Consider the following 26,590-nt stretch of genomic DNA (forward strand, 5'->3'; position numbering starts at 1 on the left):
CCATCAGCTCCCAATTAATTGTGAAATATTCATAACAATGAAAAACCACACAGCAAAGAGCAGGTGAGCTACAACTACATACAGCAATGTGGATGAATCACACAGACGCTACTGAGAGAAAGAAGCCAGATACCAAGTTTCCATCAAGCTTACAGTTCAGAACCAGGGCAAAAGAGGCGAGGGTGTTCGAAGTCAGGGAGGTGGTTTCCTTACTGGGTGGGGTGTGATTGGAGGGGGTTCTAGGTGTGCTGCCACCTTCAGTTCCTAGCTGAGCTGGTGGGCAGAGCGGAGAGTAAGTGTGGGGAGGTGCCTTCTTCTGATGGGCTTTGAGTAAGTAGTTTTCAGAAAAGATTTCCATTCTAAAGGATCCGATCTTACAGAGATAATGATCGACAAACTCTAAGTCAAGAGTCCCAAGGACAAAAAAAAACATTGGCTAGAAAACAGCTGTTTTAGAAGAGCAGCAGGTAAACTAGGTTTGGATTCAGAAGAACTAGCAGATAAATAGAATATTCTGTAGTTTGAACTTTGATCTTCACAAGTGAAGAATGACAAAAGCATTTGCCTTTATGCAATTTTATTTTTATTTCAATAATTTCATATCCCCTTTCAAAAAAAGTAATTTGGCTATTTGAAAAATCGATGTGATTAGTAAATAGAAATTGGAAGAACAGAACGGGGCTGAAGTAAAAGGAGAGAACAGGTATGGTAACTACAGGGTAAACACAGCGGCTGGACTTGAGCCTGCAACTTGGCTCTTACTTTTAGGACATGCAAAGCCAAAAGGGAACCAAATATAATTTCGTAGGGTGAGAGTTATTTTCCTTGTCACTAAAGCCCGGGGGCAGATTTCTTATCTGAAGCATTAAAGGGGGAACGTTGAATGGTGTAATGATGCATGTCTTCAGTGGTGGGTGATGTGGCAAACATGTCAGTTAAACTTTAGGTTGTTTCTTATGGTGACTTTCAGTAAAGATGAACGAGAGTGTAATTATTCAATGAATGTAATGTTGAACCAATGCTTTACCTTGCTTCCATGCTACTCATTGTTTGGGGGGCGACACATGGCATTGGGGGCTTTTTTGGCTGCTTTTCAGAGAGTGAATTCCTGATTGTTTCTGTCAACCAGGTGCCCGGGAAGAACCCAGCGCACAGCAGGCACAGCGGCGGTCGGCGGTCTTTCTGTCCTTTAAGTCCCCGATTCCATGTCTGCCCTTGCGCTGGGAGCAGCAGAGCAAACTTCTCCCAACTGTAGCCGGCATCCCTGCCAGTAAAGTTTCCAAATGGAGCACAGATGAGGTATATTTTATTTTCTTGGTCTGCCAGGGGCCAGACGTAGGAGTACTGGCTTAAGGAGAGGGTAACATGAATGCGTATGGGATTGAGTCTTTTTTTTTCTGAAAGAGAATAACCTGTAGCATTTAGATTCCGGCTTTTTTTTTTTGCGGTACGCAGGCCTCTCACTGCCGCGGCCTCTCCCGTTGCAGAGCACAGGCTCCGGACGCGCAGGCTCAGCGTCCATGGCTCACGGGCCCAGCCGCTCCGCGGCATGTGGGATCTTCCCGGACCGGGGCACGAACCCGTGTCCCCTGCGTCGGCAGGCGGACTCTCAACCACTGCGCCACCAGGGAAGCACCTGCTTCTTTTTTTAAACTGGAATTTTAATCATATTTTTAACAGGTGTCAGAGTTCATACAGAGCTTACCTGGATGTGAAGAACATGGAAAGGTATTTAAAGACGAAGTAAGTATTCCACTAAATTGCAGTATGTTACTTAAGGGGGGACAAAGCACTGAATGGCAGTGAATGGTGAAATGTTCTAAATTGGCAGAGAAAGGAAGAGACGGGTTATGTTGAAACTGACAAAGTGATATCCAGTTGTCTAACAAGCAGCATTAATCAGTTGTATAAAAATGTGTTTGTATAAAATTAGATGCAAAGGAAATTGTGCCATTTTATTGATGCCCCACAGCAGTAGCACTAAGCTCATTATTTAACAAAACAAACACAAAACTTAAAAACATGCATTTATATAGTGTATAGCACAGAAAGACACCAACGCAAGAAAGAAGCAACGTTTCATTTTTAATAAAGTAAACTTAGTTCCCATTGTTTTATTTTCAAACATCATTTTAACACCAAAATTAACTTCATTTGATGCTGATAATATTACCATTATTGCTAAAACAATCCCTTAGATCTTATACATTTCTCAGTGATGTTTATTCTAACTGATATTCATTACATCTATTACCGTCTGCTGTTGGAAGATGATTTTATTAGTTGTTTTCATCTGTCTGTCCAAAACTTCAGTATAAGGGATGATTAATAACGGTACCGCCTCAAGTGAGCATTTGGACAAAAAGGAATTCTACTTCTAACTACACTAGAAGCAGGAGACTCTTTTCACTAGAGACCTTTAAAAATAAGCCTGTCATCTCCTCCAAGCAGAACAGTCAGTTATCACCCTGATCTCAGAAGGTACAATGAGAACTAAATCATCTCAGAAGGTACAATGAGAACTAAATCATCTCAGAAGGCTTTGTTCAGCATCTGCTGTCTGCAGCTCTAAGATACCTTGTTTGCTCCTATGCTTAGCCTCCGCTGTTCAAACGGCACACTTTCAGTTAAGAACACTGCAAGAGTGTCGGCACAGCCAAGAATTGAGCCGCCAGTCGCCAATGTCATTATACTGTTAGGTATCATTTATGCTTATGTGGGTGCCTGTTAAAATGCACAAGGATCTGATTGTCATCAGCCCTTTTCTGATTTATGGTCTTACTTTCAGAAATGTTCTGTCTTCTTTCTAGTTGAAGGTCAAATTAAAGAATTTGCAGTTATTCAGATTTTGAGTTTCTTAAGGCCCAGGTCCTAGGTGTCTTTGTGGGTTACTCTCAGTCGATTTTCGATCCCTGAGCAGACTTAGATTCCTGTAGGGAGCTGTTGCTCTTTCTTTGAAAGAGCCGTGTAGTAACATTACCTTTGAAAATGATGAAACAATTTTAAAAATAAATTTCTAGCACGTCTGTTTTATAAATTCTACTTTTGGTTCTGTTGATATCTAGCTAGTCCATATAGATTTGCTCTGTTATTTAGGTTAAGTAAGATTCAAATTCAAATGATATGGTATTTCTTTGAATAACTTTTTCCTTCATATTATCTTTGGAGACACTCCCCAGGCACCTAATATCCTCAAAGACAGAGCCTTCTTTTGAAGAATGAGGCAATGAATGTTCTCTGTCAACGTGTATCATTCATATGTTCATTCCACTATTCATTCACCCTGTGAAATCTTGTTAAATTCCTACCATGTGTATGATACTCCATGTAATGCTCTAGTAAGAGGGTTAATTCAGAGATAATAGGACATGATCCTTGCTCTCACATGTCTCACCAGGTCAGCAGGCGTGGGTTTTGAGTCCTAGATGAAAATGAGAAAACAAATCTAGCTAAAGTCTTGTAAGTCATCTCTAAAAGGCAAAGTGCAGGTGTGGGCTATTACTTGAAACCATCCCAGATGACTCTCTTACATACTCCGCATTTAATCTGTTGAAAACCCTATTGGATGTATTTTAAAAGCATTTAAGTGTTCCAGCTCCCTCTCCCCACTCCACCGCTACGTGTGGTCAGAGCCACCATCCTCTCCCGCCTGGATTAAAGCAATAACCTCCTAGCCGGCCTCCCCGCTTCTATTTCTGCTCCTCTATAATCTTTTTTTAAAATAGTATTTTATTTATTTATTTATTTTATTTTTGGCTGCGTTGGGTCTTCGTCGCTGCGCGCGGGATTTCTCTGGTTGTGGCGAGCGGGGGCAACTCTTTGTTGCCGTGCGCGGGCTTCTCATTGCAGTGGCTTCTCTTGTTGCGGAGCATGGGCTCTAGGCACGTGGGCTTCAGTAGTTGTGACTCGCAGGCTCTAGAGCGCAGGCTCAGTAGTTGTGGCTCTTGGGCTCTAGAGCGCAGGCTCAGTAGTTGTGGCGCACGGGCTCAGTAGTTGTGGCTCATGGGCTCTAGAGCGCAGGCTCAGTAGTTGTGGCGCACGGGCTTAGTTGCTCCACGGCATGTGAGATCTTCCCAGACCAGGGCTCGAACCCGTGTCCCCTGCATTAGCACTGCACCACCAGGGAAGCCCCTGCTCCTCTGTAATTTATTTCCAGCATAGCTGGGCTGATTCTGCTACAAGATAAAGTCAAATCATGTCACTCCTCTGTTCAGGTCTTTCCGGTAGTTAAATCAGAGCAAAAGCCAAGAGCCTCACAAGGGCGACAGTCGGACACCCCATCGCCTCTCTCACCGCCTGACCTCTTCGTCCACTCTGTCCCCTGCTTACCCTGTTCCACACACAGACCTCCTTGCCATTCCTCAGATTATCCAGGTACACTCTGGCTGCCCCCTCTGCCTGGGATGCTCTTCCTCTAGGTGTTCACATAGCTTACTCCACTTCTCAGTAGCTTACTCCACTTCTCAATATCCTATCCTGACTATCCTCCTTCAATCTGCCACCTGCCACCACACATCCATCCTGGCCCTACTGTCCACTCATCTCCCCGACTCGCAGTTTTTTCATACCACTAATCACCTTTTAGAATTAGTTACTAATTAATTTGCTTATTATGGTTTTTCTTATAGTCTGTCTCCTACTACTAAACCGTAAACTCTACAAGGAGTTTTTATTTGTTTGCTTAGTTTTGTTTTTATCTGTTTTGGTCTGAGCTATATGCCCAGGCCCAAGAATAATATCTAGACTCTAATGGGTATTTAATAAGTTTCTGTTGAATGAATAGACTCATACCTTTACACTCTGAGAAAGACATTCAAAGAGCATATCGCTGTGACTTGCAGAGTTACAACACTGGAAAAGAACCATGAGTGCACAGTGGAAAGAGCAATGAAATGGAAGGCAAGAACCCCAAGTTCCAAATCCTCCAGAGTTTTGGGCCTTTAGCAAGATACTTAATCTCTGGAGCTAGACCAGTTTATATACATTACAGAAGCATAAACCAAAAATAAACCCAGCAATCCATTGCAGTAATTACTGTTTTCAGAAAGTACTTTCTTAAATTATTTACTTCTTTCCAGTTGAGGCTTATCCTTATGGCTACACATCAGAGCTGCTTGTATGTAATATACTAAAGTCTGGCTCTAGCCTCAAGATGACTTTTTTCTTCCCAGGTTAGCTTTAAAAATAATAATCTACCAAAACTTATCCTTCTCATCCCGCTCCTAGCTTTTAGACTCCAGCCTCGTTCTCTGCATGTTCCTTTTCATCAGTCATCTGTCACTTTAAATTCTTACTTAGTCCCAGAAGAAGACTCAGTAGGGCCCAAGGTTATAATAAACCATTCACTCTTTGTAGTGAGCTCCCTGGGAACCCGGTATGTTGACATTTTAGTTAATGTCTTAGACGACTTCTATCAGACCCTTCATTCTACCAAGGTCTGTCTGGGTTGAGTGAAGTGTTAGTAGATCTGCCTCTCTGCTTGGACTTGTTTATCAGACACCTGTCTCAGCACAAGCAAATGAGACCAAAGCAAATGTTTCCAAAAAACAATAGAACATTTCTCATAGCTGCCACTTAACTTGTCTTACACTTAGAAATTAACACTGCAGTGTCTTTACTTCTAGTTTATGACAGCAGGGTGTTTCCTTGTTGAAAATTAGCAAACTCTTTCCACGTGATTGTTACTTAAAGTTGTATAAGATGACTCCTGTTCTTACTGATTAAGCGTATAAGCAATTTAGATTCACAGGTTTTTATTTTTAGAAGAAAGAGGAAAATTTCAAGAAACGGCAACTTAATTACATTAGGCTTTATTTAGTGAACTGCTGACAGAATTTATAGTAGTATTTGTTTGCTAGGGCTGCTGTAACAAAATACCATAAACCAGTAGCTTGAACAGCAGAAATTTAATGTCTCCCAATTCTGGAGGCTAGAAATCTGAACACAAGAAATGATGGCATTGGCAAGTAGCTTCCTTCAAGGTCTGTGAGGAAAGGAGCTGCTCCAGGCCTCTCTTTTTGGCTTGCAGATGGTGTTCTCTTGTTGTCTTCTATGTGTGTCTGTGTCACAATTTCCCCTTTTTATAAGAACACCAGTCATCTTGGTTTAGGGACCCACCCTACTCTAGTATGACCTCATCTTAACTAATTACATCTGCAGTGACCCTGTTTCCAAATAAGGTCACATTCTAAGGTTATTGGAGGTTGGCACTCCAACATAGGAATTTGGGAGGAACACAGTTCAGCCCATAATAGTACACTGCTGTCAAGGTTTCTAATGTCCTCCAAGGCAGAGAGCAAAAGTGTATTTTACTTTTTGTACAAAATGAGAAGACTGAAAGAGAAGTGAAATAATTTTTTTAAGATGGTGGACTCCCCAAGAGCTGAAAATTATACAAAAAGAAGACTACTCCTTTGCTCTACCCACTGAACCAGACATCATCTTCACAGAGTTGTATCTTTGAACCTCATAGTATCCTATTCTGTAGAAATGTAGACTTTTAGTCTTAGAAGGGACCCAGAGAGAGGAAGGTTGCTTCTTACCGTTACCCAAGTGGTAGAAGAACCAGCCTAGAGTGTACACCTCTTCCCACCAGGCTTACATTCCTTCAGCTGTACTGGTGGTTGCCATTGTTGGTTGTTAGTAATTCCTTTTCTTCTGTATTTGAAAAATAACTGTGGCTACTCTAAAAATGAATGTTATCACTGATTTTCTTTTCTTCATGGTGGAAGGCATGTAACGGATGTGTTTGCCTGAATTCCTTTGTTTATCCACAAGTATTTATGTACTCATTCTTATCTCTCATTTTAAAACCTGCCCTGATAAGAACTGGATGTGAGGCACCCTGGATTTTCCCAAATTATTCTTGACTCGGCGCCTACGTCAGAATAATCACAGAAAGATATGAGCACCTTCCACTTTCCTATGAGCTGATTCTTCAGATGAATGAATTTGACTTTGTTCCCAGTCCACATTTGGGGGTGTTGTTGTAGATAAGAAAGGTCCACTTATGAGGAACTGTTGTTTGTACACATGAACTGCCCATCTGTGCCGTTTTAGTGTTACTGTGTAGAAGAGAGCTGATAATTGAACCTTGAATATGTCCCATAACCCTACATCCGATTAACTCACAATCTTTTGTGTTTTTCCTCCCATTTTAGCAAATTGATGGAGAAGCATTTCTGCTTATGACCCAAACAGACATTGTGAAAATTATGAGCATTAAGTTGGGCCCTGCCCTCAAAATTTTCAATTCTATCCTGATGTTCAAAGCCGCAGAGAAGAACTCCCACAATGAACTTTGAAGATGGTGAATTTTGAGCACCATCAGCTTTCTGCTTTAAAGCTCATGTTTTACTCAAAGCACAAAGACAGCAGTAACTCCTAAGCGAGAAGTCTCCAAAACTCTAAAGAGCAATGCTGTCAGATTATTTATATTCCTTAAGAGACAATATATACAAATTCTTACGAAAGTGCTTGAGCTTTTAACCAGGTACTGTCTAACAACAGTACAACAGTCGTCTTTCGGTTCTGTTCACTGAGCTAAATTTATCTTTGTAAATCTTTTTGAGGCTGGGGGGTGGGAGGGAAGGGGGACTTCATTAATTATTTATGGAAAAAGCGGGGGTGGGGGAGGGCAGAGTAAGAACTTTTGGCATTTTGTAAACATTGTTGAATTCTCTTTCATGTACACTCTTTCTTTTTCAACACTTTCAGGAACCTTTTTATATAATCAAACTTCAACTTAAACCAAATCTGTGAAAACCTGGCTAACTTTAGCCAGTGGGACTGTTATCTGTCTTGTTAATTCTGTGCCATATTTTGAATTGCAACATTATGCTAAGTATAACTTTGCAAGTCATGATACCGCCTAATTGCTTGTCATAATTTGTTGGGGCTGAATAGTTGTAAAAATTACCTTTCTTTAAATCAGTGTTTTTACTTTTGCACGCAATTATGAAATGTTAAACAAATTACTTTTCACCAGCATCTTGACTTAATTACCAAAAACGTGTATATAAATAATGGAATTGAAAAATAAAATATATAAACATAAATAAATTAGGTGATGTATTTGAATGACATCAGTCTCATACATCGTGGTGCCCTGTGTGTTTACAGGACTCCAGTGATATCAAAGGAATATGCAGTTATATTGGGGGGCTGTTTGTATGATCTTAAACTATTTATGAGATGATCTTGAGCTTCTAAATGTCATTGAAATAACTGTGGTGCTCTTCAGAGATGAAGGGCGCATTCTATTGATATAAACACTAACCTGGAAAGAGCTCTGTCTCAGACCTTGCAGTGTCCTCCAAACCCAAAGGTTTTCTTTAGGATTGGCTGAAGAGAGAGTGTATAGATTTTACCCAAGAGGCAAGATTTGAGGGAGCAGCCCCAGTCAACACAAAGATTCTAAATGCTCACAGATGAGGGAGGTGACCTTCCCAGAGCAGTTATTCAAGGAGCTCTGTTTTGGAGAGATTCTTTTCTCCTCAGTATAGAAGCATACAGATGCACTTTAAATGAAAGCCCTTGATGACCTATAAACTGATAGCTGGTAGTGTTAACTTTTGCAAGAATGCATCTCCAACGCAAAAGGTAAATTATTTTATCAGCCTATGTATGTAACTTTTAATTCCAGGATTGGATATTTATTTAAGAACTATTTTAAAAGTAGAAAGTAAGTTTGTAGCATGTTGTCTGAATTCTGGGGAAAGGTCCACCTCTTTCCTTAGTTGCTTTCATTTTTTCTCATGTAGGATTCCCTTGATATTCCCCCCTGCATTGGAAGTCTATGAGTGGTCCTTTGCTCTTGTCATAATTCAAGGTAAAACAAGGCCCATGACCCCCCCACTTCATTTCTTTGCATAAATCTGCTTTAAAAAAAGTTTTTTGTTGTTAGTTCTTTTCTCCTTTTTTGTTCAGAATTTGTACATTCAAGTTGCACTTGTTATACCTGACATGAATGAAATAAAATCTTAATTGCAGATACTTTTTTATATATGTATGATTCTTAAGAAACCTTGTCAGATAGGAGGGGTGTATGAGAGCAGGAACAATATCAAACATATGGGCCCTAGATACCTGTGTAATGAATGAATCTGTAGGATTTGGAATTGTCTGTCAAACTATGTCCCAGATGATGTGAAGAGTGACAAAAAGGAAAAACAAATCAATTTTATGGTTACGTCAAGTAGGATTCACACGCATTGAGAACTTTTCCCTTCTAGTTTAAAGCACATACGGTAACAGAGGAGCCTTTTAAATCTTACTGAAAACATCTACTCATTCTAAGAAGCATGTTGTTGTATGTTAGAGGCAAGGCATTAAGCATCCCTATTAGGGTGGAAGAGTCTCCCACAAGAAGAGGAAACCTTTCACCATTCCATCCCTGGGATATAGTCTAAGTATAGTCTAAGTTTTAACAGAGGAAACAGGGAGCCGTGATGACTGGGAGGTCCCTGAAATGAGAGAAGCAAGCTTGGGGTAAGACAAAAGGGAGGGATGGGGAATGTGGAACTTGACAGAACCTTCCCATCTCTAAATGCAATTTTAAAAATTACACTCCACAAGCCAAAGGAGTCCGTCCTGTCTACCGGTTGAAATACTACCCCAGGTTGCTATTTTGCAACTTATAGACTCAGTGGACTCAGCTTCCAAAGAAAATAGGATTAGGCTGGTCAGGAGATACTGAATGTTTGCCAGGTGGCATGGCCATGCTGTCCACTGGAGGCAGATACACCATTGAAAGAGACAATAAAGCTCATGGTCAGCGCATGTCTGAGCCAAACTTCACTGCAGTTACCTTGCAGCTCCACCCCTATCTCTCCGCCCCCGGCCCAAAGGAACAAAGAGAGGCTTTCTTTCAAGGCTAACCTTAAAAAAAAGATGATACAAATGAACTTATTTACAAAACAGAAACAGACTCACAGACTTAGAAAACAAACTTATGATTACCAAAGGAGAAAGGTGGGGGGAGGGATAAATCGGGAGTTTGGGATTGACATATACACACTGCCATATATAAAATAGATAATCAACAAGGACCTACTGTATAGCACAGGGAACTCTACTCAATATTCTGTAATAACCCAAATGGGAAAAGAAGTTGAAGAAGAATAGATGCATGTGTATGTGTAACTGAATCACTTTGAGGTACACGTGAAACTAACACAACATTGTTACAACTGTACTCCAGTATTAAAAAAAAAGAAAAAAAAAAGCCAGCCATAGAGACTGTGGACCTCCAAGGGAAAGGACTCTTTAAGAACTTGGTAAATTCATTTGGGAGAAGAGGAGTAAGATTTTGAAATTTAAAAAAAACGGTAGGGGGAAGTGTAAGCTGGGACGAAGTGAGAGAGTGGCATGGACATATATACACTACCAAACGTAAAACAGATATAGCTAGTGGGAAGCAGCCACATAGCACAGGGAGATCAGCTCTGTGCTTTGTGACCACCTAGAGCGGTGGGAAGGAGACGCAAGAGGGAGGAGATATGGGGATATATGTATATGTATAGCTGATTCACTTTGTTACAAAGCAGAAACTAACACACCAGTGTAAAGCAATTATACTCCAATAAAGATGGTTTAAAAAAAACACAAAAAACGGGAGTGGGGAGAGAATAATTGGAGGAAATAAAAGAAACTTTTTTTTGTAAGGAAGTAAAGGCACATTGTAGTGAAAGGGAAGAAATGGAAACTGTAGAATTGGGACTAGTTATTCGAAAATGAAATGTACCAAATTGTTATTGCCTGTCCATTCTCATGTAAGTAGCGAATAGTCATTGCAGAGGTGGGCAGCTGATCTTTCATTTTCTTTTATCTCACTGACTTAAGCATTTTAATGAACAGTTAGAAAGATATTAGTATTTTGCAGTATTTCTAGAGTCGTGCTATAAAAATATTTCTTCAGTAATTCGTATGAGCCCTTTTCTTATTAAACTTCAAAAAACATTTTATTTGATGAAGTAACCCAGGAAATGTCCATCGCGTTGTGGTGCAATATTAGCACACTTAAATTCTTCAGTCTCTAAACCCACCAGTTCTGTCAAAACTAACGTTGAGATTGTGATGATGACAAGGGGCACCTTAAAACTAATGTTGGATGAATTACAACATGGGGCTTTGGGCCGGGTGAGGCACCAGGACTAGGGCTCCTGAGAGAGGCTGGAGAGCCAGTCTAGGAAGGGTCCTAACCTGGAAGCTAGAAGCTGAGGCCCAAGTGGTGCTGGGAGTGAAAAGCAAGATCCTTATCATAGATCAAAACAAGCCCAAGGGGCAACCAGGGCAGATGAGGTCAAGGTGAAGGAAAACCAGAAACCGTGTGGGGAGACAAGAACCAGGCACATCACTGTATCTCAAGGGAGGGAAGCAGAGAAAGATGAAGACGGGTCACAGATGATCAAAACCTGTGCCAGCGAGATTGGCCAGAAATGAGACCTCAGGAATGAAGCAGCCCGGGTTCTCCACAGGTATGAATGAAGGAAACCAAAACACCCCCCAGGGCAGGTCAGCTGAGGGAAAGAGGAACTGGGGAGTGTGAGCATCTTCTTAAAATGCTCAAAATGTTTCCAAGCAATGTTCAGACCAGAGGCAAAACCACAGGCCACAAGTGTGCAGCTCCTGGACACTGTCTATCAAAAGTGGGCACGTTGACTTAAGTGCAAGGTCATATCCTAATCTGAAGGATTTAAGAAAATGTGAAGCGTAGTGTCTTTTAAAAACTAATGCACCCTTGAAAGTGTTAACTTGGACTGGAATTGCTTAGAACTCAAAATAAACATCTCTTTAAGTAGTATTTTATTACAGAATTTCAAGAAAGAAAGTATCGAAGTGTAAAGATAGAAGGCATTGATATTCATTCAAATCCTAGAGACGAGATGATTTTCTAATACCTACCTCTACTAAATCAAAACAATCTTTAATAGTTTCAGCCATCCCAGAGATCAATTCTGATAAAATATTTGGCATGCTATTAAGTGACTGGGTGTTGAAATCCTACTTCCTTTTCCTTTTCTTTCACAGAAGGAAAATATGGACTGTGCGTATCAAAAATCAGTGTCTCTAGGAAGTTGAGGGTTTGGGACAGTCTTCTTGGACACTCGATCCCAAATACATGGAAGGCAGCTATGAGAGTGGCCAAGGCTGTAATACAGTCATCCACCTTTGTGAGTCTCTCTTTTTCTAAATACAAAGAAAATTCACAGACATCCATGTTGAAAGGGTTCTTAACTTCTAACACGGGTGTGGACACTTGCACCTGAAAAAAAAAAAGATTACAGTAGTCACCACCCCATGATGTGTAAACTAGCTAAATAATACAAGATGCCTCAATCTAACCATGATATTACAATATATGAGCTTTTTGCAATTTAGCATTATTTGTAAATATGACAAAACATAACTTCAAAATAGGCCACCATCCTGCTTCAAATAAATAATCATGTAAAGATATGAAATCTCAAACCAGTGATCATTGAAATACCGCATACCTTCTCATTCACAATGACAAAAAGGCTGGGATCCTCCCCGAAAACATCTGGTAGGAGTAAACAGGTGGCTGTCATCTTCATATCTGTCAAAGCAAACAGGCTCACAGTCCAAGTAAAAATAAGCTCTTACCAACTGTTGTAAGTAAAGCCAGTATCAAAACATGTGGATTATTTTTTGTTACCTTCTACAGAGAACAAACTAGCCTTCTTAGATCAGTGTTTCCCTACCATTTTTTAAACCAACATCCCCTTCTAATAAACATTCAAGATCTCCTGTTCTACCCTCCAGATCACTGCCAGGAGAAGATAAGAGTTCTGTACTCTCCCTCAGCCAGGGTGATTTCATTGTACTCTACCTTGTGGCTTGTAAATTACCTTGTGTATGAAATTAACAGGTTACTAGTTTCCTAAATATAATTTTACAATATCAAGTGTACTTTTAAAATCTACACCTCAACTCCTCCTAGTTGAGAAATTCTTTTTTCTTTCCCACATGTTGTTTCACTGAATTCTACAAAGCATGGCTTTCCTAATTATCCTGAATTACACAGACAACTGAGACCAGACCACCCTATCCCTTAGGTTTACTAACGTTTCAACATGTCTTCATCTGTATGCTGTTTCATTTTTTCTTGCAATGCAATATTGATTGGATTGTCCACCAAAGCAAAAGAAGCCAGTATATTTTCTGAATAGGATTCCAAAATGTGCCTTGTTTTCTTATAAATATCTGTCCTTGTAAGAAGTTGGAATTCTCTGAACAGCTGAAAAAAGAAAAAGATCACAAGAAAAGCTAATGTATAGAATGTAAGGAAGTAAATTACTCTTTAGAATTATATTAAGCTCTGAATGTTAGTTTATATACTAGATATTTGATTAGCTTTAGTGGAGAAGTATAAAGACTTAGGACGGAGGAGGAGAAAAGAATGAAAGCCTGAAGTGAACTGTCAGATTTCAGGAATCAAACCTTGAAAAATTCCTGACCATGGTATCCTAAAGGGAAAAGAGCTTTAGAAACTCTGTAAGATCAGACAGAAATAAAGGGTGAAAACCAAAATGAGTCTAGGAGATTTGACTACAAGGTGAAAGCAAAAACAGTTTACCTGTGTGGAAACCCCTTTACTCAAAACCACCTTTTCTTGCCACTGCCTAAGTTCTTCCCTGCGGAGAGGTCCACCACCACTGTCCGCCTCCCAACTTTTCTGACAGAGTGGCATTATAAGATGTTCATCACCCACACTAGTAGGAATTATGTAATTATCACTTTCCTTAAAACACTATAAGGAACAGTTACATACTACCCATCATTTCCTGAGTATCTTGGTGGATCCTAAATTGCCCAAGGATTAGGTCCAAAAGTTAAGTTATTGGAAAACTGGCATTCACATTCTCATAAAGACATAGCGGCTCTGCTATCAGGCAACACTCAGTGGACGACTAATTTAGATTAATACCCTACAAAGAACCTCTCTCAGCAGGGAGATGCGAAGTGAGGCATGAGGAAGGTAAATATTGTCCACTTTCCTGGGCGCACAGCTTAGGAATTTTTTTTAACCTTTTTCAAAAAAAATTAATCTCAGGTCGACCTTAAAGTTGCAGAAAGAGTAAACAGAGCTCTCAGCTTCCCCCAAGGCTAACCCTTCTGATCCATCTGAAAGTACGCTGTAGATATGATGCCCTCTTACCCCTTAATTCTTCATTGCATGTTATTATTCTCCTTGTACTTAGCTAGAAGTACAAGGATGCTCTCCTATATAACTACAGCATAACCATCAAAATCAGGAAAATCGAATCCATTCAAACTTGCCAGTTGTTGCAGTCATGCTCTTTATAAATCCAGAACATAATCCAGGAACACGTGAGATTTAGATATCATGTTTCTTTAGTCTCCTTCAATCTGAAGCAGCATCTTGGTTTTCTTAAATTCCCTGACATTTTTGAAAAGTAGAGGCCAATTACTTAGCAGAGCACCCTTCATTCTAGGTTTGTATGATGTTTCTTCATGATTTATGAATTATGGCAAGAATGCTGGCGCCTCTCCATCAGAAGGTGTTAACTGGTGCCATTATTGAAGATACTAACTTATCACTCGGTGAAGATGGAATCCGACTGGTTAATTAATATGTTATTAATTAACATATAGTTGTAAGTGTTTTAAGGGGGGTCTCCCTTGAGTTGATGTAAATATATTGTTTTTCCTGTCGTTCAGCAGTAAGATTTCACATCCACCAATGATTCTTGCCTGAATCAAGTATTACTATTGAATATGATAGTTGCCAAATGGTGATTTTCTAATTCCATAATTCTTTCTAAATTTATTGGCTTTCTACTCTACGGTGTAGCTTTCTCTTCTCCTACATTAATTTATTCATTTATTTGTATCACTACAGAATAATAAATCCCTCTTCACTCAAATGATCATAACTCTAATCCTTTCATTATTTATATTAATGCTCAGATCGTCCAGACTCGGCCAGCAGGAGTTGACCCCTGAAGCCTCTTGACATAGCCTCTTGGTCTATGAGCACTTCCTTAGTTTCTGGCACTACACAATATTTCAGGCTCATCTCGGATTTTTTCTGCCTCAGCCTTGGAGTCAGCTATTTCTCCAAAAGCCCCGGGTTCCTTTTAATGGAGAAGATTTTAAAACTAAGATTTCAGCCCTTGATGTGCTCATTGCTTCACTGGTGTTCTAGGATTTCTTACAGAACAAAGCTAGGAAATACATATTTGTATATACATGCACACATACAGACATACATCTATCTGTTTAAATATCTATATATACGTATTAAAAACCATGAGTTCACACTGATACCTTCAATTCCAACCCAGCAACACAGGCCTTATTCCAACCTCCCTGCTTCCCATACATCCTCTCTCAACAGCGAAAACCTGGCTCCCATTATCCTGGATGTATTGATATTTACTTATTTGCCCAAATCTTCCCCAAACGTCATGTAGCCAAACCCCCAGCCACGAATGGTCAGTCACAGAATGGCCAACCCAATATTTACTTATTTGCTCAAATCTTCCCCAAACCTCATGTAGCCAAACCCCCAGTCGTGAATGGTCAGTCACAGAATAGCCCCTCTCTCTACAACCCCAGGTTTTGTCCCAAAAGTTATTAACCTTAATCATTTTTCCTTTTCTATTCAGATTGGATCATTTCTATCTTCAAGTTCACAGACCCTTAGTTTGCATTTCCCAATAAGCATTTCCCTATCCAATGATGTTTTCATTTCAGATAAATGTTCTTTTCAGTTCTGAATTTCAATTTGGTTCTTTTAAAATATATACTCTATTCTCTGCTAAGATGCCCCGCAGTGATGCTGCATGGAATTCACTGGTTTTACCGTGTTCCCACCATCCTGAAGCAACTGGCTTGATAGAACGGTGAAATGGCCTTTTGAAGACTTCGTTACAGCACCAGTTAGGTAGCAGCTCCTTGTAGGGCTGGGGAAAGGTTCTCCAGGAGCTGTATATGCGCTGAGTCAGAGCCCAATATATGGTGCTGTTTCTCTCGTAGCCAGAATTCACAGGTCCAGGAATCCAGGGATGGAAAATGAAGCGGCACCACTCACTATTACCCCTAGTGACCACTAGTAGGGAGTCTGGATTAAACTGTGTTCCTTTCAAGGGTGTTAAATTTTGTTGTGGCAGGCAATTAAATTTCTGGTTGATCCTTCTGGTTCTGTCAGACTTAATCTTATTGTTTGTTTGAATGAGTTTGTTTCGGTTTATTTTGGTTTTTGTCCTTAGTTCTAGTCAATGGCCCCAACTCAAATCTAGGACATGAAGTATGGACTTTCTGGAGTCTCAGATGGATGCCCAAGACTCTCAGCAAGGTCTTCCCACTCTGACTGGGCCGGAATTCTTATTTTTCAACACCGTGTCGCCTCTGCTTTCAGGTTGCCGTCCTGTGGCAGCCCCTCTTCGCAGCTTTGTGGGGTCTTGTCCTGTGCAGTCCAGCTCTCAGCCAAAGACCTCTGGGGGATCCCTCCATGGACTTCTGCCCTCCATCTTTCCTCTAGTACCTTCTCTCGCAAATACCAGCTACTTCATCATTCCCAAACTCCCACCTCTAACTGTTCAACTCTGTGAGACCACCATTCTGCTTGGCTTTCACCTTTTTGTGCCATGATCTAGAAAGTAACCCCAAGGAAGAAAACTGAGGCACATCCTGTATGTTCCCCTTTAATCAAGATCAGAGTCCTACGGATACAGAGAACAAACTAGTGGTTGCCAGAGGGAAGGGGATGGGGAATGGGTGAAATACATGAAGGGGACCAAGAGGTAAAAAATTACTAGTTATAAAATAAATAAGTCACAGGGATGTAAGGTACAACACAGGAAATATAGTCAATATAATTGTAATAACTTTCTATAATGCTTAATCTATAAAAATATCGAATCACTATGTTGTACACCTGAAACTAACATAATGTTGTAAGTCAACTATAATTCAATTAACTTATTAAAAATAATCAATTTCATAAAACAAAAAAAAGAGCAGAGTCCTGCGATGCCTACTCTCCAATGCCTGGAAGCACTTGCCTCATAGATATTTTTCCCAGTTTTATCCATGTTAATGATGGGAAGGTGGTCCAGGACCAGTTTTTCCATCGTGGCCAAAAACAAAACTCAGATTCTCTTGTTCTCCTCTGAAACTTTATATTAGCTGGTGATTCTTAGGCACTTCACTTAAGTTTTAAACAATGATTGTTGAAATCGTTTCTCAGTAATGTGAAAACTATAGCATTTCAAATGATTTACTGGAAATTTGAGGAATTATTTAAATTTGTGTTTGGTATCTTCCCCTCTTCAACTTTTCTTACTTGTCTTGTGCCACATCCACTAGGTCCCAGTAACAAATTCCTAGTTGATAATGTTCTACTCTCATGAAGTACGTTTTAAAAGTTTAAATTTTTAAATTTTCTGTTGAGAGAAAGTTTTTTGAGAGGAGGACACTGATGAGTACAGGTGGTAATTGAGGGTCCTGGGACCAGCCTCCCACACTGGCTGCTTCTCTTCAACCAACCTGCGTCCACAAGCTCCCTAAGCGCCAAGTGTTTTCACACTGGTCGTAGAAACGAACAGGTGATGTGGGAGGTCTGAAGCAGAGGCAGCTGTCCTACTATAGGGATTGTTTGTTAACTGGGTATTTGTAAGCAAGGTCAAACTTGCTTTTATTTTCAGAAGCGCCACAAGGACATTATGAATTGTTAATCCCAGCTAGCTACCCAAGGCTGAGTTAGGGACGTACTTCCTGAAGAAGCCTAAAATGTTTAATCCTTTTTTTTACAACAATAAATAGGGCAACTTTATTCAGTAAGTACAGCCATTACCAAAACTATACCCCAATCCACATTTTGAATATAAAGGGTGAAATACCTGAGGGAATAGGAAGAAAAGACTTACAGATGCCACAATGGGAGACTTAAAGCAGGAGAGATACAGCCTTAGGTCTGAAATGTCTCTACTCTTCATTAGAGCTATAATGAACCCCAGATTTACTAGCAACTATAGTTCTTTGAAAGGCCACTGAACCATAGCTCATCTGGTTTAATCACTAAAACTTTGTAGGCTGCAGTCCAGTGAAAACCTCAAAGGTTGCAACATCAGTGACCAGAGCAGCCTTACCAACCACTGTTGTAAGTGGGGAATGGGGAAAATACATGAAGGGGACCAAGAGTGCCCTTGGTTTGTGTCCCCCACCAAATGTTTGTGTCCCCCACCAAATTCATATGTTGAAACCTAGCAGTGTGATGGTATTAGGCGATGAGGTCTTTGGGAGGTGCTTAGGTCATGAGGGCAGAGTCCTCATAAATGGGGTTAGTGCCCTTATACAAAAGCCCCCAGAGAGCTAGCTTGCCCTTCAGCCATATGAAGTTACAGCTAAGAAGCACCATCCATGAACCAGAAAGTGGACTCTCACCAGACACTAAATCTGAAGGTACCTTGATCTTGAACTTTCCCGACTCCAGAACTGGGAGAAATAAATTTCAATTCTTTATAAGCTACTCAGTCGATGGTATTTTTGTTTACAGCAGCTAAATTGGACTAAGACACCAACCATCTACTAACTCATCCAGCATTCAAAAAAATCAATACTTCATTTGTATTTTACACACAGTACTCTGCTAGGTACTTTGGGAACTACTACAATGTTTAGGACATGCTCCTTAAAGACTTTATAGGCTATCAGTTTAACAGTTTTTCGCTTTAAAAGTATATTTTGTACGTGTGTCAATCTGGCATACTCTTCTAACAGCTAGAGGCTACCGTATATTACTGTTCCTAGCAACCCAAAGATTAAGGAGAAAGCAAGCAATAAATAAGGTAGGGTTGCTGAGAAAAAATTAAATAAAATAATCCATGTAAAGCACTGAGAACATAGCTGCTATGTAGCAAACACTCAGATGTTTGCTATAGACATTATTATTAAAATAAAGCATGCAGGCAAATTCTTATTTCAGTTTCTTTTGGAAGAAGAAAAGTCTGTAAAACTTTTCATTTCCAGTTTGGTTGACTGCACCTACAGAATTCCTCCATGAAATGTATTCTCAGATAAAAACACTGAAGAGTCTTTCATTATATGCTACAGCCAAAATTACACTAAAATTGTAACAGGACCCTTTAATGTCCACCTTAAATAAACTAAATGGCAGGGTGTCTGATTTACCCATAAACTTTGTATATTTTAAGACCACTTTATGAAATGATTTGGGATCATAAAGGAAATAGATTTTGAGTAATGTTGCATGCAAACAGTTATCTCATAAACTATCTTGATTGTCTAAATGCATGCAAAGGGAAAATGTTGCCCACTGTCAAAATACCCCAAAGTAGTGGTGCCCCTGCCTCCACAATGTGTCCTGTGATGGAGAACTCTTCAAAGCTGAAGGCAGCCAGTGTGTGTTATCAGAAAATGATTCCAGAAATTTTTACCAAATGGTCCTAGTTGTACCCCTTGGGCCTCGCGCATTCTCCTGAGATTCATAAGCACCATCTTGCTGCATAGTCTTGCTACCGCTCCAAGAGAAAAGAGACAAAAATCAGTTTGGACATTATAATCAGACTATTATAAGCAAATAAAAATACCTGATAGGGGCACTTCAGGAAAGGAAACATTTTAAGAATGTCCTTGAGAGGTGTTCTGCTGCCGATCAACTTTCTTCTTATTTCCAAAGTCTGGCTCATCCTCTTATCAATTTCACTCCAGTCCTTTTCTGTTTTCACATATTCTTGCTGGAACCAGTTAATATGTTCATCTACATCATAATCTAAACAACCAGCTTCCTCCTACAAAATATTTTCAAAATATTAATATGTTCCATGTTTCAAGTGGCAGTTTAATGCTTCATGAAAACCTGAATTATGGGCTGTTATGACACACTCAACGATTCACTCATGTGGTGAGCACTACTATGTAGCATTATGCTTGGCTTTGAATGTGGTTAACAAATGTCTTTGATGCTGTGAACAAATCAAAGAGTTAATTACTGACTCTGGAATTATAATCTGTTCTCTTTTTTAAAATTTTTATTTATTTGTTCATTTATTTAATTTTTGGCTGCATTGGGTCTTTGCTGCTGCACGCGGGTTTTCTCTAGTTGCTGAGAGCAGGGGCTACTCTTCGTTGCGGTGGGTGGGCTTCTCATTGCGGTGGCTTCTCTTGCTGCGGACCACTGGCTTCTACGTGCACGGGCTTCAGTAGTTGTGGCACATGGGCTTCAGTAGCTGTGGCTCGCGAGCTCTAGAGCGCAGGCTCAGTAGTTGTGGTGCACGGGCTTATTTGCTCCGCGGCATGTGGGATCTTCCCAGACCAGGGCTCGAACCCGTGTCCCCTGCATTGGCAGGTGGATTCTTAACCACTGCACCACCAGGGAAGTCCCATAATCTGTTCTCTTGAAAGATCTAGGAGTTATTTCATTTCCTACATAACTTTTTACGTGGAAACCTAGATTACCCGGAATGTTCACACTGAATAGAAATGTCATTTATTCCTATGCATTTAAATTTTAGAAGACAAAATATTAAGAAGAGATAAAAGGTTTTAAATTAAGTTTTTGTTATTGTTATTGCTTGTATTTTTCCTTTTAAATGCTTTTTTAGGGCTGCAGTACCATGCCATATAATCCAAATTCAAAATAATTATGGTGGGTATTTTGCGATGCTGAATCATGAAGCTGTCAATTATATTCGCTATGCATTTGGGTACACTGGATGGGGTGGGGTGGCTAAAAGTACCTCACATATTCTCATTAAAAATCTAAGGTAGGGACTCCCCTGGTGGCGCAGTCGCACCTACTGCCCACGAGCCGCAACTACTGAAGCCCGTGCACCTAGAGCCCGTGCTCCACAACAAGAGAAGCCGCCGCAATGAGAAGCCCATGCACGCAATGAAGAGTAGCCCCAGCTCACCGTGGCTAGAGAAAGCCCACGTGCAGCAAGACCCAATGCAGCCATAAATAAATAAATAAATAAATAAATGTAGTTTAAAAAAAAATCTAAGATAATCAACAGGCTTTGAGAAGACAAGAAAAAAATCTTTCTAGAAAAGTTAGTTGAGTGGACATTTGGCTGAGCTACACTTGAATCAACAAGTTGACAAACTGTCTAGCTGACCAGAATGTGAGCAGATGTTACCTGTAAAAGATGGAAAAATGGTAAAGAGCCTAAAAGGCTCCTGTATCAAGACTTTTACAAGCATTTTAGGAAAGCGTCAGGTAGATCCACTATCTGTGAACATAGGATGATTAGCAAGACATAGACCAAGTGAACAAATTCCTAGAAAAATATACAAACAGACTAAGAAGAAATTCCTAGAACCTTACATAAATTTAATTAGAAGACAAAAGTCTTTCCACAAAGAAAATACCAAGACCTGAAGTTTTCATAGACAAATTCTACTAAACTTTCAAAACAGAGGGCATACCAAATTTACACAAATTTTTTCAGGGAGTCAAAAAAAAAAGAAAAAAAAAGAAATTCTATGAAGAATTCCAACCCATTCTATGAAGCCTCTATGTCTACGACATTGATTCCCAAACCTGAAAGAACTGTATGAGAGAGGATAATTACAGGTCAATCTCATTCATGAAGAAAGTTGCAAATATTAGGAACAAGGAACAACTAACTTGGATCTACCCCAGAAATGCAACAAGGGTTTGACATTAGTAACTGGTCATGCTCCCTGCTAACTATGGTGTTCCCCAGAGAGTGTCATTTAACCCTCTAATTCCTCTAAGGGGGTATTTATCTGAGTTATCCGGTCTAAAAGCCACTAGCCACATATGGCTATGGAGCATTTGAACTGTGGCTAGACCAAATTAAGATGTGTGCTGGCAACGCTGAATTTCAAAGACTTAGGATGCAAAAAAAGAATATAAAACATCTCATTAACAATTTTTCATAATGATTACATGTTGAAATGATAATACTGGGATAAGTAAACTATACTCTTAATGTTATAATTCCGCCTGCTTCTTTTTACGTTTTTTTAATGTGGCTACTAGGAAACCTTAAATTTTATCTGTGGTTTGTATTATATTTTTATTGAACAGTGCTGTGTTAGATGCTAGAGTTTTCTTCATACCAAATTCCAGTCATCCCTGTTTCCACTTCTATTGTCATCGGAAACGATGTTTCCCTGTGTAACTTGAACAGTCTCTTTCCTTAACATTCAGTCACGTGTCTTAGTCAATCAGCAGGGAAACTGCTTTGACTTTGCCCCGTGTTTCCAAGTGCACGGCTGACTTGTAAAACTTCACAGTATTAGCAAATGTGCCACCTGCTGATGGCAGTAATTGCATTATATCCAGAATGCAATTAACTGTGAACACTTTTCTTCAACTTTTGCTTCTTGTTCAGTTTTGCACCATGAGAGAAACATCTGTGGAAAAGGCTGCAAAAATGATTAGTATTTATACAATAAATCATTATGTCAGGTGCAGTAAGAAACAAACAGTAAATGCCCTAAAAGAAATTAAAAGAAACCTAGTGTATGTCCTTAGCATTGACTAAGCAGCTTTTGCATGACTTTCAATTCCATTGTATTTTTAGAGAGAAATGAATTACAGTAGCCCCCTACTTATCTGCGGGGGATACGTTCCAAGAGCCCCAGTGGAAGCCTGAAACCACAGATGGCACCGAACCTTATATATACTATGTTTTTCCCTTAATACGTACCTATGATAAAAGTTTAATTTACAAATTAGGCACAGTAAGAGATTAACAACAATAATAATAAAACAGAACAATTATAACAATACACTGTAATAAAAGTTATGTGAATGTGGTCTCTCTCTCAACTTAAAACTTATAAATTGTTTATTTCTAGAACTTTCCATTTAATATTTTCAGAACACAGTCGACTGAAGGTAACTGAAACCCCAGAAAGCGAAACTGTGGATGTTGGGGGCGGGGGGCTACTGTGTAAGTATAGTGTTAGTAATTTAACACCCGGCAGTTTGTTTATTTATCTATCTATTTATTTATTTACCAAAAGTCTGGAGGACTTTGGATGCAAGGACACCCCACAATCACTTATTAAATCCCTGTGTTCCTGTCCTAGATATAGCATAAGTTTTAAAAAAAAGCATAAATTAACCCCTCTACAGAAACTGCTGCAACATTCCCAGTATATGTTTGATAAGATATTTCACATCAGAATCGGGCAAAATATTGTGTTTTCTTCATGTTTCAGACTCTGAGAAAAGTCCATAATACTCCATCACTTGATGAAGCCTGCCCTGGAACAGGAGAATCACTGAGATGTGGATCCAAAGCCTGACGTGCTGTACTTGGAGCCGCTGGTATTACTCAAGATAGGCAAGATGCTGCTGCTCTATCTAACAACCCCCAAACGTCAGAGCAACAGACGTTTATCACTCATGTGAACGTCCCTCTCGGGGCCCAGCTTCTCATCCTCTTCACCCAAGAAACTGGCTCCACCATCTAGAATATCAGTCATCATTGCAAAAGAAAGGGGAAAGATGGGGCACTTCATACTGGATCTTCAATGCGCTTGACATTTCTTCTCACATTCCATTGATCAGTCAGTCTCATGGCCGCATCTCACTTCAAGGGAGTGGAGATGTACCAACATGCTGATTGTCTGGAGAAGATGAGCTGATTAAATTGGTGAGCAGCAATCATATCCACCTCTGCGTTTCTTACTATATGAGAGCATAGCTCTCCTTATAGTTTTAGCCAATTTCAGACAGGGTTTTCTGGTAGCTATAGCCAAAACCATAATAATTGAACACTGGAACACCCAATTCTCAAACCAGAAATCAATTCCCTAGATGAATTCTATGTCTAGCAATAAATCCTTCAAATACGAAGGAGAGATTTAAGACATTCGCAGATAAATAAAAAGTGAGAGGATTGATCACTAGCAGATCTGCCTACCAGAAATGCTAAAGATGGTCTTTCAAGCTAAAATGGAAGAACATTGACTGTAACTCAAATCCACAAGAAAAAAACAGAGCACTGGTAAAGGTCACTACATAGGTAAGTACAAAAGACAGTATCAATGTATTTTCAGGTTGTAACTCCTTCTTTCTCCCATCTTGTTTTAAAAACAATTGCATGAAGCAAGAGTTATAAATTCTGTGTTGATGGGCATACAGGGTATAAAAGGAAGACAAGTGTAGTTATACAGGGGCAAAGTTTTTATATGCTGTTATAATTAAATGGATATTAATCCAAACTAGATTATTATAAATCAAGATGTTAGTTGTAATTCCCAGGGCAACCACTAAGGAAATAACTATGAATGTTTATTTACTAAAAGAAACAATAGGGAAATTAAATTAATACACTAGAAAATATTTACTTAACACAAAATAAGGCAGTAATTAAGGAATAAAGTAACAAGAAAAAGATGACATATAGAAAACAAATAGCAGACATAAATCCTAACTTACCAGTAATCACATTAGATAACTGACAAAATGGATTTTAAAAAAATGATCTAGATATATACTGTCTACTAGAGACACACTTTAGATTCAAAGACATAAGTAGATTGAAAGTAAAAAGATGGGAAAAGATATACCAGTAAGCAGTAACCGAGAGACAGAACAGCTATACTAATATGCAACAAAATAAATTTTAAGACAAAAATCGTTCCTAGAGACAAAGGAAGACATTTTATAATGGGAAGAGGGCCAATCCATTAGGAAGATATAACAATTATAAACTTATATACACCTAGCAACGGCATCCCCAAAGTCATGTGGCAAAAACTGATAGAATGGAAGGGAGAAAGAGACAATTCAGTAATAATAGTAGCTGGAGATTTTAATATGTCACTTTCAATAATGAATAGAGCCACTAAACAGATGGTAAACAAGGAACTGGAAGACTAGAGTGACTGCTATTCCTGGAGAAGGCATGGATTGTAAGAACTTGAAGCTGGATGTAATAAATCATGCATGAAATGAAAACCTCCAAGAAGATGATATCAAAAGGAATTTTGAAGAAACTGATTGATAGGATTAAATTATTTACTTAAAACTCTTTACAAAAACCAAAATATAGACTACATTAACTGATAAAGATAAAATAATCTGTGCACTTCAAGATCACATTAATAGCCTCCAAACTGAGAGAACTTCATTGCAATTAGGAAAAAAAAAAAAAAAGAAAGAGAGAAAAGCAAAAGCCCCTGTGGAAAATTCAAAGTCCTTCCTGTACTGCTTCAAGAAACCAAAATAAATGTTCACCAAATACCCATGTCAGAGTTAATCTACTCCATAAAGACAGAGGAGAATCTTTTCAAAGTGGATGAAAAGATCAGGCATAAATGTGAAGGACTGGACACATGAAAGATTCAAGCCAGGTTTTTATCCGAAAAATTTGAAAGAAGCAATGACTATTATTAAAGTCAGCTTATATCCCAAGAGTGAAAAGTTTACGGTAGTAAGTCGAAGCCTCTACTGGCTGAAAGAAACCTCAATAACTTAAGAAAAGAAAATGCGTACATTAGTCAAAAAGCATTGAAGATGAGTTTAAGCATTTCAAAGTATGTTTGCATCCTGATGTTTCAAATGGGGCATGGGGGGGGGGAGGGATAAATTAGGAGTTAGCAGAGGCCCAAAGGGACCACCAAGGAATCCTCTGGATGGAGAGATTTCTGAGAAATGATGTGCATCAGGCTGGGTGAGTGTGAAGATCAGGGTCCAGGGCCCTACGTCAACCGGCTGCCATCCCCACCCCACCCCAGGGTCAGGATGACAGGAGCAGGATGCCTCCACAGGCCATCTCCATCCTGCCACAGCAGGCTTTCCACAAGGGCAAGACAGAGCTTATCCTGGTGCTCCTTGCCCTGGCAGATGCTCGGAACCTTCCTTTGGTCCTACCCTCCCACCTGAGCTCAGCACCCCTAGGCCAGGCTCTAGTTCTCCTATGAGAAGGCAGGTGCTACAAAGGAGTCCCAGGGTTGGTTCTTGAGACAAGGACCCCCTGTCCTTCCCCTTATTCCAGAAAATGAGGGTGAACCACCCCAGAAATGTCTGTACACTAAGTGCTAAGTGATACTAAGTAATCAAATGTAATGTGACAATGGCATAAGAGTAGACTGAGAGACCAGTGGAATAAGGGACAGTGCCCAGAACACACCCAAGTCTTTTGGGGGAACTTAACATACAATAAAAGTACCACCATAAACAAATCAAAAAAGGATGGATTGATTGTTTAGTAATTGTTGTTGTAAGAGCAACTCACCCTATGGATAGCCTTACTTAATAGCATATACAAAGACAGACTCCAGATGACTTAAAGATCTAAACATGAAAATGCAAACTATAAACTTAATAAGAGAAAGAGTAGGAGAATATCTCTGTGACTTAGGGCATGGGAAGGACTGCCTCCTACAAATTAACAAGAAAAAGATGCCAACCCATTAAAAACTGGGCAATGGATCTAAAGAGGTAATTTTCTAAAAGAAGAAACTCAAAAGTCTAACAAACACATGAAGAGATGCTCAGACTCATTAGTTATCAAGGGAAATGCAATCACAAGAATCAGATTGCCCTTTATACCTATTAGACTTGGCAAAACTCACAAGGCTGGCTAGTGCC

At 39.6% G+C, this 26,590-nt stretch overlaps 2 protein-coding genes across 6 annotated transcripts in view; one reads left to right on the forward strand and one right to left on the reverse strand.

Moving 5' to 3' along the window:
- The window catches only part of L3MBTL3 (L3MBTL histone methyl-lysine binding protein 3), a 118,224-nt gene extending 109,224 nt beyond the window's left edge, over positions 1 to 9,000 (forward strand). Inside the window, exons 20-22 of one of the 5 annotated variants that reach the window (XM_029224027.1) lie at positions 1,130 to 1,299; positions 1,681 to 1,743; positions 7,161 to 9,000. In XM_029224027.1, coding sequence (XP_029079860.1) covers positions 1,130 to 1,299; positions 1,681 to 1,743; positions 7,161 to 7,304 — 377 coding nt within the window. In that variant the 3' untranslated portion in view covers positions 7,305 to 9,000. The remainder of the gene's footprint in view (positions 1 to 1,129; positions 1,300 to 1,680; positions 1,744 to 7,160) is intronic. The other 4 variants (XM_029224022.1, XM_029224025.1, XM_029224026.1 and 1 more) reach the window with 4 other exon arrangements.
- A 2,980-nt stretch (positions 9,001 to 11,980) lies between these two features.
- SAMD3 (sterile alpha motif domain containing 3) overlaps positions 11,981 to 26,590 on the reverse strand; it is a 43,319-nt gene continuing 28,709 nt past the window's right edge. Inside the window, exons 8-11 of the mRNA XM_029224216.1 lie at positions 19,602 to 19,802; positions 13,090 to 13,261; positions 12,498 to 12,580; positions 11,981 to 12,265 (exon numbers count right to left, since the gene is read on the reverse strand). Coding sequence (XP_029080049.1) covers positions 11,981 to 12,265; positions 12,498 to 12,580; positions 13,090 to 13,261; positions 19,602 to 19,802 — 741 coding nt within the window. The remainder of the gene's footprint in view (positions 12,266 to 12,497; positions 12,581 to 13,089; positions 13,262 to 19,601; positions 19,803 to 26,590) is intronic.

Source organism: Monodon monoceros, unplaced genomic scaffold (assembly GCF_005190385.1).
Source record: "Monodon monoceros isolate NGI ecotype Baffin Bay Population unplaced genomic scaffold, NGI_Narwhal_1 Super_Scaffold_15, whole genome shotgun sequence".
In the NCBI taxonomy this organism is placed as follows: Eukaryota; Metazoa; Chordata; class Mammalia; order Artiodactyla; family Monodontidae; genus Monodon; species Monodon monoceros.